At 41.3% G+C, this 14,023-nt stretch overlaps 1 protein-coding gene across 1 annotated transcript; it reads right to left on the bottom strand.

Annotated features, from left to right (window-relative positions):
- Window positions 1-3,439: 3,439 nt before the first annotated feature.
- On the bottom strand, window positions 3,440-12,615 carry LOC131225462 (pectinesterase-like). Its single transcript, XM_058220988.1, has 2 exons — window positions 11,544-12,615; window positions 3,440-4,304 (listed from the first exon to the last, which is right to left on the bottom strand). The coding sequence occupies exons 1-2, from the start codon at window positions 12,526-12,528 to the stop codon at window positions 3,610-3,612; spliced, it is 1,680 nt and encodes a 559-aa protein (XP_058076971.1). The 5' UTR covers window positions 12,529-12,615; the 3' UTR covers window positions 3,440-3,609.
- Between the last annotated feature and the right edge of the window lie 1,408 nt (window positions 12,616-14,023).

Raw genomic sequence — 14,023 nt, 5'->3', positions numbered from 1 at the left:
CTGTAAAAGGGTTTATTGATGTTATCAATAGACTACTCGATCTCATTAAGCATATATTGATGCCATCGACGGATGCTCGATCCTATCAAGAAAATTTAAAAAAATTCCTAGTTGAGATCGAGTTTGGAGGTTATTACTCAATGTCATCGACTAGTCCTTAATGGCTGTCAATACCACCGAGGGACCTATCGAAGGCACATATAATTTTATTTAAGTGCACAATTTATTTCCTATTCTGATTGGGTGGTATATATAGAATATAATTAGGATTAGGGAGAGAATTATAACTTTTTAAGTTGTTCTAAAGGCTTGAGGGCATAACTAGTAGTTTCAAAGGAGATTCGAGAGTTATTAGAATCAATAAGATCTACTATCTCTGGTAACATTTCTTTCATAGTGCATCATTTGTTATTTTGTGCCGTAATGTTTTTTGAAAGAGTTTTACACATAAAATTCAAAATACATTCTTGTTGGGTTTATTTGTGCAATTGTAATTACTTTGTTTGATTTTGCTACTGCTTTTGCGAGTCCCAATATATTCGTCGTCTAACCTATTCATAATGTCACACAAACATGGATAAAGGGAAAACACAAACATTAACTTGATAAATAACTTCTACGGACCCAAGAAATTTTCAATAATAGGCATTCAATTAACATTATTTCTTATTTTGTTGTCCACTTGAGATTTGGATACGCTCCAATCTTGGTGTCATGCCCCAAAATGAGGTGTAAAACGGAGGATGAATGGTGTGGATAAAACATATACATCACCATGGACCCTACAAAGTTTACTCAGTATACCCAATCCACTTCGATGCAGGTGCACTTTCCAAGAGCACAACTATTCGCATTTGCCCTTTTCCTTGGGGTGACCCTCCGGTGACTTCCTTTCAGCACACGAGGCAAACGTGTACAAGATGAGAACCTATCATTAGGTAAGCTATACCTTAGATGGGCCATTCCTCGATGAACGCACTGATCTACAATCCTAACCATTGTAATCGAAGGACTTAAAACTAAAGTTCCTTTGACCGTCCATCTTTTAACTAAGAACTCATCCAATCCAACGGCTAGAATTTATCCATTTGGCCTGAATTATTGAACACAGAGCATCCAAGGTAAGGCCTACGGGACCATCAGTTCGGATTTTTTACGATATTGTCATATGTACAAAAAGCCGAGTATAAGGCAACTGAAAGGGGCTGTGGAATTTCATAATAGATGGAGAGGTGTACACGAGTCGAACCAAGTCGAGCTTGGCACAACTTGACTCGGCTCGGCTCGGCTACTAGCTGACCCTAGCTCGAACTTGGTTCAGCTCAGTCCTTGAGCCTAACTAGCTGGCTAGTTCAAGCCAAGATCAAGCCTCCGCAATATTTTCTCGAACACATGGAGTGCACCTTTAATTTCTCATGGAATGTAAATCAACAACACTGGTTACATGTATTTCATCAAACACTCAGTAAGCAACATAAAAATCAAGATACAAGGGTATTTGTTTCATATCTATATCCTCCCCACCACCAGTTGACACTTCGTTGAGTCATACCATCGAACACTTGCTGAGTAACAACAATATCAAAATAATCGAGTCATTGAACTGGTTCAATCCGAGTTCGATTCAAGTTGGGGTTCGATCCGAGTCGAGTCGAGCTCGGGCAAGCTTGAACTTGGCTCAAACACCCAGATCCATAGCTCAATTGGCAGACTGAGTGGAGATACCTCATGTCGACACTTGAGGTCTTGTTATCGATCCTTAGTGGGGGTGGCTAACATGGAGTGTGTGTACTAACAAGCTAACCCAAGAAAAAAAAAAAAACTTGGCTCGAAATTTTTTCAAGCTAAAAAAATAAGTTTGACTCTGCTCAAACTCAATTTTGAACCAAGTCAAATAAAGCTTTTTCTAGTGGAGTTGAGTGAGCTAACCAAGCTAACTCGGTTCGTGTACAGCTCCTATAGCAACAAAATTACATACGGAGGTCTTCCGGGCTGGGCCAGACCATTTTGTTTAGGCTCATCACAGGCCTGGGCTGGGCTTGGGGTCAGGTTTTATTTTTTGGGGCAAGATGGGACAGACCTCAATCCAGCCCAAGTCTAGCCCATTAGAAGCCATAATAAGGTCATGTGGACTAAGTAACAAGAACTTGGAAGGAGTGTAAATGGATTGAACCCATGTGGGCTCAAGCTTGTCCAAACAGCCCAGGTTCAGCCTAGTCGACTGTATCAACTGACTGGTTTATATTATCATCCATTACATACTCCGTTCGATTCAATGAAATTTCTTGGTTTGATTTTTTTTAAAAATTAAATCCATACTATCCACCATTTTTCGTCGTATGGATGCCACTTCGACACCAATGTGAGAGAGCATTTTTTGTTCGAACCTTTGGCGCCTGCTGTCTTCGCAGCTAAATTTCTACTCCTAGGCTCCTAGTGACTTGGATGAATGTTAATCAGAAATAGGCGTCTGTGGGCCCAGTTGATTTGTTCACATGGGACATCAAATTGATGAGAAAATGACACTCTATTAACTGATCCAAGGGTGTGTGGGCATGTTTGGACACTTTATAATGAAATTTCAGTAATCCACTCAATAACGTATGTAAAAATGATAAATTGCAATTTTTATTTTTTTATTATTTTTTTAAAAATGAAGGCGTTAGATAAATAAGTTAATTTCATAATTAGTTCCAAAGTGATGTAAAACAGATGGTAGAAAGACCGAAACATCGGGCTAGAAGGTACCAACTAAGGGAAAAACAGCATAAATATGCACTATAACTTCCAACGGCCTTAACTTTGCTCCCGGTCATCCATTTCGTAGGCATGACATACTGTTAAAAAGACGTCAACAAACCCTACACCCAAGCTAACAATCTAAGGTTAGTTTGCTCCCAAATAACTATGCAAAATTCAATCAGTTACAGAGTAAAATTAGGATTTTAAGTTAAAACTTATTATTTTCTTCGAAAACTTACTTTTTTGAGTTATCCCCATTTTTTTTTTTTTTTTTTTCTATATTTAAGAATTTAAGAGTCTAATTGTGGTTCGGATTCTTTATTTTAAGTTTTAGTAGGATTAGACATCTTTTTACGATTTTAGTAATTTTATTATTTTGGAAAAGTCTCTTATTTCAAGTCAAATTATGATTCTGGGGTTGCTTTTGCTTATATAAGCACATCAAATGCATTATCATCAGTACTTCGCTCAATAACATCAATTTTTTTTTATATTTATTACAATTTTTCTTTCCCAATGAATTTAAGAGCTATTTTTGAGAAGACGATGATAGACTCTTCTCTTTTATCCATGCATCCGTTGAGATTGAAAGGAATGTAATTGCAATTTGAGGGCTACTTCCACATTAAGATTACTACCAAACTACAGTTTGGTCATTTCCTCTGCATCAAGAAAATTATCACAATTCAATGCAATAGCACACCCAAACACAATTTTTCCTAGCTTTCATTAAAACCCATAAATTAAAGCATTAAATAGCATCATAGTCATTGAATCATGAAACAACTCATACAACATCTTAGAGAAGAACAAGACCTAAAAAATGCAATGCAGCATGAAATAGAATGTGAGAGAATAACACACTCCTTATTTCAAACCTGATACAAATGGAATTGCAGTTGATGTGAGCCATTCATTTCCTTGAATGAAATACTCTACTGTAAACTGCCTTGCCTCTGAAGCATTAGTGATGATCCTATAACCTGGCCATGTCACTCTACTAGAGGTGTTTGCGCCGGGCCCATGGTTCATGTACTCACCATAGTAAAGGGTACTCAATCCAAAGTCACCTGACCATTCCAACCATCCGGCCGGATCGATTAGATCATCGATGAACGACTCCATGAAAACGGTCCTTGAGTACTGTTTCCAGGGACGGCCCAAGTATGTCTTAAATGATGATTTCACTGAGGTAAGATCAGCTGCAGCCGTCACTTTACAATTTTGGATTGAAATTCCAGTGTTTTGATTTGGGTCTTCCCTTCCTTGAGCAGTGAAGATGTTCTTCTGATTTGGATTTGGCTTACGAGCGTAGAGATTGCAGTTCTGGAACACCGCAGCTGCGTTTCCGAAGATGAAATCAATTGTGCCGTAAATGTCACATTCTTTGTAGAATTGGCGTAGGGAATGGGCGTATAAGGTGTCTTGGTAGCCGACGAAGCTGCAGCGGTAGAATGCCGATAGATCAGAACCGCTTCTTAATGCGACCGCTTGGTGTTTACTGGGTCCTGCCGAGTTCTCGAAGCTAATGTCGCGTGCAAGGAATCCAGAACCAACTACAGCTGCGGCAAAGCTGCCAATTAGATTGAAAGAAGAAGAAGAAGGAATGCATTCTTTCTGTTCTTGAGCTAAGGAGGTGAGTCCTGGCCTAGCACAACCGTTATGGGGTCTGTGCAGGCTAGCCCACTATCTTAAATGAGTTGGGCCAGCATGGGCCCACTATTATGAGGCCTGTAACTAGGGCTGAAAGTTGGGCGGGTTGGGGCGGGTTCGTGCTCAACCCTAGCCCAACCCAAGGTTCCTATACCTCAAACGAACCCAATCTCAGGTTGAGAATTCTCAACCCAAGCCGAACTCAAGTGGGCTCGGTCGGGTTTGTTGGGTTGGTGCTCAACCCTAGCCCAACTGAAGGTTCCTATCCCTAAACCCTAACCCAACCCAGCCAGTCTTGGATTGGAAATTCTCAACCCAAGCCCAACCCAAGCGGGCTTGGTCGGTTTGGCCAGGTTGATACATGCTAATATTTTCGTTATTACATTACTTTATTATATTTTTAATACAGGTCTTATTTTTTGTACCTATGATTTTATTAATTATGTATGTAATTATTTATTGTAAAGAACTTTATTTTCTCTAAACAAACAGAATAAAATATAGTACAACTACTCATTTAAAAGTCATGTTGCGTAGCACACAATATATTTGGGAGAGAGAAATCCGATATATCTTGTTAGCTTGAGTCATCATAAATAAGGTGGACCAATGAAGCCCCACCGGTTCAATTTCCTATGCCTTGAACACAAACGATCCGCGCTTAATTATAATTTATAAGTAACTTATATATCGATCGGGTTCAGGTTGGGTCAGGCAACCTGAGACCTCAACCTAAGCCCGACCCAAGTTTTATTGGGTTGGTGTTTGTATAGCCCAAGCATAAGATCGAACTCGATACATCCTACCCAAGCCCAATCTAATGTCAGGTCGGTCACGGGTCGGTCGGGTTGAACCTGCCCGACTTTCAGCCCCACTTGTAACTCATGCCAGCATCCAAGCCATGGCCTTGCAGCTCTGGCTGGACCTCACTGAAAGTGGGCTTGGTCAAAGATGGACTGGGCTAAGCAAGCCCATCTGATACCCCATGTAGAATGGTTTGAAGTAGGGAAAGGAATGAGCTTGGGCTAGCCTACTTCAATAGAGTCGTTTCAGATCATGGTTTAAAGACTTGGTGACTCGGATCAACTCATTCAGCCCTGAGTCGAGTCAGGACTTTTCCAAGTCGGGTTGACTCGGTGTATCGAACCAGATGGGATTGTACTGACTCTGAGTCAACTCGGATGAGTTGTATCTGTAAACCTTGATACAGATTAGCCAGGGTGCTAGTTCACACAGGCCTGTGTTTGGCTGACTGATTAAGAGTTCGAGACAGAAATCCAACCCGTCCATCTTGTGTAGGCCCCTCATGTTCTACTCGGGTGGGTTCGAAAATTAGGCGGGCCACACGACATGAACGGTTGAGATGGGGACGTCCACCATTAAAAACTTTCAGATTGTGTGTGGGACTGACTGTGTTTTTTATATGCCATCCAATTCATTCAGAAGATGTACTCCACCAGGATGACTGGACACCCAAACATCAGCCCATTCTAAAACTCAGGTGGGCCACACCATGGGATTGTAGAGGTTGTTGGATGATTTTACATGGTGTGGCCCACCTGAGTATTGGATCGGCCTAATGTTATGCCTCCACGTAGCTCTCTTCTCTGCACTGAAAAAGGCAAATCTCGATTTGTCAGATGGATGGCGAGGATCATCCAATACCAATGGTTTTCTGCCGTGGCCATCTACAATCAGGCCCATGAGTGGACAATCTCGATCATGAGCCACGTGTGATAGTTTTTCAAATAAACACCACATGGGAAACGACCCCGGATGCTATTTGTAAGTACAAATCTGCACGTGCGAAACAAAATTGCTCCATACATGACACACATGTATGAGATCTGGGCTGTTGATTGGTCAAGTCGACCAGTAAATATAACTTAGCCCGGTGATCTGGATGGTCTAATCTTCAGGTGAGCCTAACACCTCACAAAAGCGGACAGCTAGAAAACGAATAACCAACCATGCCCATTGAATGCACGTAATGCACGGCAGATGATGACACCTGGCGCGTATTTTTGGGCTACTAAATATCAACAAGATACCCACCATATGGACGGGCCAGATCTCACACATGTATGCATCTTGGAAATGTACAGGAAGCTTGAAATAACATCTAACACGTTTCTGGGATTTACTAGACGGCGATTCGCGTTTAACCATGCCAGCAAAGGGATGGGCGACTTGGGTGGACCCGCGGTGGTGTTTATGTGAAATCCACCACGACCATCAAGTGAGTCAACCAATGTTAGGCTCACATTCCAAAAATCAGCCACATCCATGATTCAGGTGGACCACATTATTGGAACCCATAAAGAGAGCAATGCTCACCTTCCAAACTTTTCATTTGGTGTGGCTCTAATGAATCACGAATGGACCTGAATTTAGGGCGCTGGAGTTAGATTTTTGTGTGAAATCTAATGGTTAGAGTGGATTCATATAATCACCTCATTCTAACCCTAAACAATCATGGGTGAGCATTTCTAAGCGAGGGATTATACAACTAATGGTTAGAGTGAATGTCAGATATACATTAAGTTGTACTTCCATTGAAAATAAAAATCTTGGGTGGACCTCTTTTTTACCTTTCTAAAGTTGGTTGTGAGAACGGACATTGACACTTAAATTTCAAAAAACCATACTGTAATGTGTAATCCACTTCGATCATTAGGTATGCAATCTCATGTCAGGTTTACTACTAAAAATAATTAATATAACTTGTAATTCAAGTGGGCCACATATGTAGAATGTGTCACATATACATTCCTAACATGGTTGAACCAAAAGAAGGTGCACTGTAAATTGACCATGATTGTTTATCCAGTATTATTATGCGACGCACAACCTATCAATCCTTTCTGAAATAATCCATCCAAGGTGAACTAACCCATGAAGTGAGTCACATCAAATAAATTTAAAACCTCAAAATTAATATTAATATTTAAAATTCACTCTAAATTCACGATAAAATATAAACCTCAACCCATTGTAAACTACACTAAGGGAATGTTTGGCGCATGGTATTAAATGGGATTAGGTGGGTTGGAATTGCATTTACTCTGTGCAAATTCTATAAAATGCGTTTGGGGAGGATAGAAAAGGTTAGAATTAGTTGGGATGAAATTGCATTTAGTACCACGTGAGGTTTCAATGAATTTTAAAATTCACTACACATGTGAGCACCACATTGATGCATGTGTTTATCCATGCCGTCTACCCATATACACCCTTTATGCATGATATTATCTGTGTACAAGTGAATCCATTGTGAATTTAGCTCGGTGATTACAATTCCATGGTCCACCAATTTAGCTCGATGATTACAATTCCATGGTCCATCAAACAAGATTATGCTTAATCCAATAATTTGCCGTAGCAAAATTTTTATCCCATATGGCTAAAATACCATAGTATTTTTAGACATTTAATCATTGTGCAATAATAGCGTTAAACCCATCTAATGCATGCAATCATTATGCAATAAAGGAATTAGTTAGGTGGATGAGTGTTGTCACGTAGTCTATTACTAAACGTGTGGCCCAGCTAAATCATGGATGGATCTAACGTAGAGGGGTGAGGATGGATTTCACCTAAACATGAAGTGAGGCCCACCCCGTACTCCAATGATAGTTACTAGATAAAAGAGAGGGCTTTTTAAAATCATTTTGACAAAGGCATCGGAACGAAAAAGTTTTTAATTTTTAATCTATAAAATTCCCTACTTTTCGTTGGATTCCGAAGTGCGCGTCACGCGCACTCGGTATGTCGCGACAGCAGACGAATATCTTTTCCCGTGGGGCCCACGCAGATAGAACTCATGTAATCATCATTCGTTGGAACGCATGTGATACATTGGGACCATAGCCCGCGTGTCGGAACATAGCTGTGGGATCGTCATCGTACAACCGACACTGTGGAAACTACCGTACAACAACATACCTCATACTCTGCATATGGCCAAGATCTCGAGGATCTAGACCGTTCATCCAATGCCACGCTTCCAAGATTATCGTTTCTAACTATTAAAACAACAAAAAGGCTAACCGCCCTGATCCCTTATCGCACTTATCACGCATGCGTCATGCCTTGGTTGAAGGTAAGCGATTGCGTGTGGGAGCAGGAGAAATTAACGTGCATTAAATCTATTCCGTCCATCAGATGCTCCACCTTTTTCTTGTTTTTTTTTTTTTTTTTTTCTTGATAAAAAAATATCAGTATGATTCAACACTCTGGTGGGCCATCAGTTTAAAATTACACCCAAAACTTTGCGGTGTGGCTAGTTATCCCAAAACCAGCCAGCTAGCTGGTGTTAAAGCTGTGGGCCCCACCATGATGTTTGTGTTTTACCCAGCCGTCCATCCATTTTTCCTTCTTATTTTATGTTATAAGCTAAAAAAATAAGGCAAATCCAAATTACAAGTGGACCACATTACAAGAAAATAGTATTGATTGAACTTTCACGGTTAAAATTTTCATAAGGGCCACTCTAATGTTTATTTTCCATCCTCCCAAAAGTTTTTCAACAGTATCCGTTCAATCCCTGCTGTTTCGAATAGTGTGGTGCACTTGAGATTTAGATCTGCCTTATTTTTAATATTATACCCTAAAATGAGCTTAAAAAAAAATGTATAAATATAATGTATAAATCACATGCATCGAGCGTGGCCTACAAAACTTTGACACCATCTAGCTTACCGTGTTTGGTTCACGGACGCAGGTTGGGTACAACCCCCGACCCTCTCTGGTCTCTATCCCCGAACGGGCAGTACTGTAGGCAAGTCAACTGTGATATATCTTTTAATCCACACCGTCTATCTCTTCTCTAAGATAATTTTAAGGCATGTGTACGTAAAATAATAAGCTTGGTTGATGTCAGCTGCATTAAATGCAAGAGTCATCTTTGGTATGGTCTAATTTAACGTTGGATGTACTGTATTTTTGTTATCATACCTTAAAATTACCTGAGAAAAGGGATGGACGGCATAGATGAACAGATACATTATGGTGGGACTGCCCACAGAACTGCCCGTGCGTGGCTGGAGACGGTGGGGTAGCACGCATTCCGCGCCGTTGGTTCACTGCCCAAACCGCGTCCGAAGAAACTACAGACAGTTCCATTATTACAATCATTTGCCAAATAAAGTAAAAGTGGAGTTATTTTATATTCTGGCGGTGGACGATAGTCAGGCGTATAGAAATTATGCACGTGGCATTCATTGACTCAATCCAAACTGTGGAAAACATCTTCACAGCCATTATTACCAAACAGATTGATTGAACGGACGTCCCCAATCTCTGATTGCCGGACACTTTTTTATAAAAATAAGACCATTTTGCATTTTTACCCGTCTAATTAATGCGTCAATAAGATGTCAGATAATTAAATATTTGTAATTTTTATTCATGATTTATCTAAATTGGGAGCCGCAGTTTGGGTGATTCAGTTTGATTTACTAGCATCCCTCGTGTGCTTGCCCGCATATCATCCATCACAATCTTCCAAGTATCAAAGTTTTTTTTGGCTAGGTATAGAGAGACGCGGATGTATCTGGCGGTAGGCTGATGTATCTGTTTATCGATGCCGTCCCTACCTTTTCGTTTAAGTACAAAAATTACGCAGATCCAACGATCAAGTGGACCACACCAAATAATAATCTTGGTTGCATGCACATGGCATTAAATGCAAGATGCATTAAATGTAAGCGTGATATGTTGTGTGGTACGAAGGAAAAGGGATGGACGGCAGGGATAAACAGATAAATCACGGTGGGCCACACATACAACGGCCTTTCGTGGCTAGAGACGAGCGGAGGTAGGACGCAATCCGCGTACGGTAAAGAGCGGTTTGCTAATTCCACACACATGTATAGTCAAGTCCCGTGCAGCTTACGACACGTGTCAAACTTCACGCGCTCAAACCTGCCCCGTCAATCACGTGCGATCTGTGCAGAGACAGGACTCAGTTCGGTAGCGGCCCTCCATCACCGGGGATAGCCACTGACACGTTGAGCAGCGATACTCGCTGCTGATCGAAGTGACGACACCAAATTCTGTGGGTCCTACCATGATGTATGGTATGTTTTATACCCGCACCGTCCATTCATTTGGAGAGACCATTTTAAGGCACGAAACAAATAATGAGTCGGATACAAACCTCGAGTGGACCCATCATATTATACAGTAGAGAGAGTGACGCCCACCATTAAAAACTCCTAAAGGCCACAAAAGTTTTAGATCAAAGCTGGTATTTGTATTTTCCCTCCTTTGATGCCTTTGTTAACTAACGAATAGGTTGGATCTAAATAAAAATTATGGTGAACCTTAGGAAGGTTTCAACGGTAGGCGTCAGTCTCTTTTTTCTGCGGTGGGGTCCGTTACAGATCGTTTTCTGTGGTGGGGTCCGCTACAGACTTGGATCTATCTCATTCTTTGTTTCATGTCCTAAAACGATTCTCCAAATATATAGACGGGGCGGATACAACACATGCACATCGTGGTGGGACCCATAACTTGGTGACGTCACTTCAGCAGCGAGTCTCGCTGCTCAACCCGTCAGTAGCTAATCCGCGTCTTCCATTACGCACGTCCATGCCCGAAAAGCTATGTGGGCCCACCATGATGTATGTGTTTTATCCATGCCGTTCATCCATTTTTCTAGCTAATTGTAAGGGCATTGGCTAAAAAATGAGGCAGATCGGCCGTGATTACAACCGTTCATGTATGAAAAAACTAAATATCATATAATCCAAACTTTGGTGGGCCCCATAAAGGTTTCAACGGTGACCGTTCGTAGTGCTCTGGCCAACATGAGTCCGAATCCACCTGATTTTTCGTCTCACGTCCTAACACGATCCGTCGCAAACGATGAAAGGAGTGGATGTCACATCCACATCACCGTGGCCTAGCCGTAGCATTACTTGAGGGGAGCGGAACCGTGTGGGATCCATATCCACGCCATCGATCTTCTTTCCCATCTCGTTTTAGGACAAGATCCCAAAAATTAAAAAGATTCAGATCACAGGTGGACCACACCACTAGAAACAGTGATAAATGACCATTAAAAACTTCGTGTGGGCCACAAAAGTTTTGGATGAAGCTGATTATTTTCCTTTTATCAGAAAGAGAGAGAGAGGGAGGCTTACCAACGGTTGCAGATCTGAAAGTAGTGTAGTTATCCACCACATTCCGACTCGCCTTCACCACCGTTTTCTCAATTCCATCTCCGACAAACATCAGATTCGTCTTCTTCTTCACAACTTCCACATTCTCTAAATAAGCCCCCGACTTTATATAAATTACAAATCGAACATCACTACGATTAGGTGCAGCTTCAACAGCTTCACTGATTGTAGTGTAATTCCCACTCCCATCTTTCGCAACAATCAAATCGGGTTTCGTATCCGTTCCATTCATTTGCAAAAGCCTTCGATCTTTCTTCGAAACCCACGACGGAAATCCATCCACCATTTCTCCATAACCCGAAAACGCTTCTCTCGATCTCTTCTTTTTCTCCTTCGGCAGCTTCTTGAGTATCGCCAGAGAATTACTAACCAGATGTGAAATGTGGAGTAATCTATCTTTAATCAACGGTCGGATCATGTGGTGGTCCCCATGCGAGAATCCGTCGAGGCATGTGTACTGATTGGTTATCGCCGCGCTTAAAAACGCTTGCAGCTGGTTGATGTGTTTGGAAGCGGAATTCGGAGATAAGTCGGAAATGCAGACGTGGAGTTGTTCGATGGTGTCGTCGAAGAGCTCGAGGCAGTCATCGAGGGCTCTTTTCTGGAGGGTGTCGAGCTTTGGGAGTTTGTGAAGGATGCCGGAGCAGTTGGAGGCGGAGAGTTGGACGGCGTCGAGGGTGTGATTGATGGTGGAGGAGATAATCTGAGGGAGAGATTTGGAGGAGAGATTGGGGATGGAAGAGAGAGTTGATACACAGAGGTCATGGTGTATAGTACCTTCGCATGTGGATTTTGCAATTTGGAGGTGTTGGTGGATGTGTAAAGGTTTTGAGGTTTTTGGGTTGGGTTGGGTTGTATGAAATACAAATAGGAGGAGGAGAAGGGTAGAGATTGGAATTGAAGAAAGTAGGATTTGGGTTCTTCTCTTGAGATTGTACATTGGCATTGGGTGGTGAGATTGGAAGATTGGGAGAGTTTGTTCGAGAGAGAGAGAGAGAGAGAGAGAGATGGGAAGAAATAGGAATTGGAGAGATTGGGTTTGGAAACTATATGATACTCAGCTCGTGGATGTTGAATGTGTACTGGATTTCAATTTTTACAGGTGGGGACCATGGTTGATTTATCTAGACCGTTGGATCTGTTGTAATTAATCTACGGTGGATGAACTGGGTGGTAAAAAGCGGACGCGGATTGCGTCCTAGCCCCGCCGGTGTCCAGCTGGGAACGGGCAGAGCTTTGAGTGGCCACCGTGATTTACGGGTCATATCCTCACCGTCCATCGATTATATATATGGTGGACGTTCTCCAGCTCCCAATATGTTTTTAATGGTGGCCGTTCAATCCCCCTTTGTGGTCCACTTAAGTCCTGAAACTACCTCAATTTTTAGCACATACATTAAAATAATCATATAAAACGATCAACTGTGTGGATAAAATACTTATATCATGGTCGGCTCCACAGAGCCATGCCGGGATGACTACTGTCCGCGTATGAGTAGGACGCAATGATTGATATATATATATATATATATATATATATATATATATATGTGGGAAAAGGTACTATGCGCTCGAACTCGGGATAAGCTCCCATGAGATCGAGTTGTGTGGGCACCACCATGATGCATGTCGACCATCAACACTGTGTATTTGATGGGTCCCCTTTAAATTATGGGATATCCCAACAATCAGCCGTATAAGGAACTCAGGTGGGCCATACCATCTAAAATCATATGAAGACACCGTTAAAACATATAAAAGCACTTGGTAAGGCTCATCTGAAATTTGCATGTGATCTGAAACTTGGTCTGAACCCTCATTCAAGTGGGACACACAGAATGGATGGGCTGGATTTGCAAACCACATCTCGATGGGCCCAAAAAATGGTTATGAATGTTTTAATGGTGTACGGCCCCTCTCCACTTCTGTATGTGGTGTGGCCAATACAAGTAACGGATTGACTTGATTTTTGAGACCTAAGCCCACGATGGAATGGTGCATCTGACTGATGGGGTAGATTTTCGAAACGTATCACAGTGGGGTCCACACAGCTCGACCTCGACGAACTTGTGAGGTCCAGCGCATGGTACCTTTTCCCCACACACACACACACATATATATATATATATATATATATATATATATATATATAGAAAGAATTTAATCCCATTGTGTGGTACACATATATGTCTTGCATATACCTCAATTTTCTTGTATCCTAAAATGAATATATATATATATATATATATATATATATATATATATATATATAATTGAGGTAAATGCAAGGCATATAACAATGGGATTAAACTCTTTCCGTTGAAAGCTTCCAGAGGGCTATAGGAGTTTTGGATAGAGCTGATATTTGTGTTTTATCTTTATCCAGCTCCTTTTAACTTTATGAATAAGTTGGATGACAAATAAACATCATGATAGGCCCT

The sequence above is a fragment of the Magnolia sinica genome, chromosome 14 (genome assembly GCF_029962835.1).
Source record: "Magnolia sinica isolate HGM2019 chromosome 14, MsV1, whole genome shotgun sequence".
NCBI lineage: Eukaryota > Viridiplantae > Streptophyta > Magnoliopsida > Magnoliales > Magnoliaceae > Magnolia > Magnolia sinica.
This window is presented reverse-complemented; position numbering and strand designations above follow the sequence as displayed.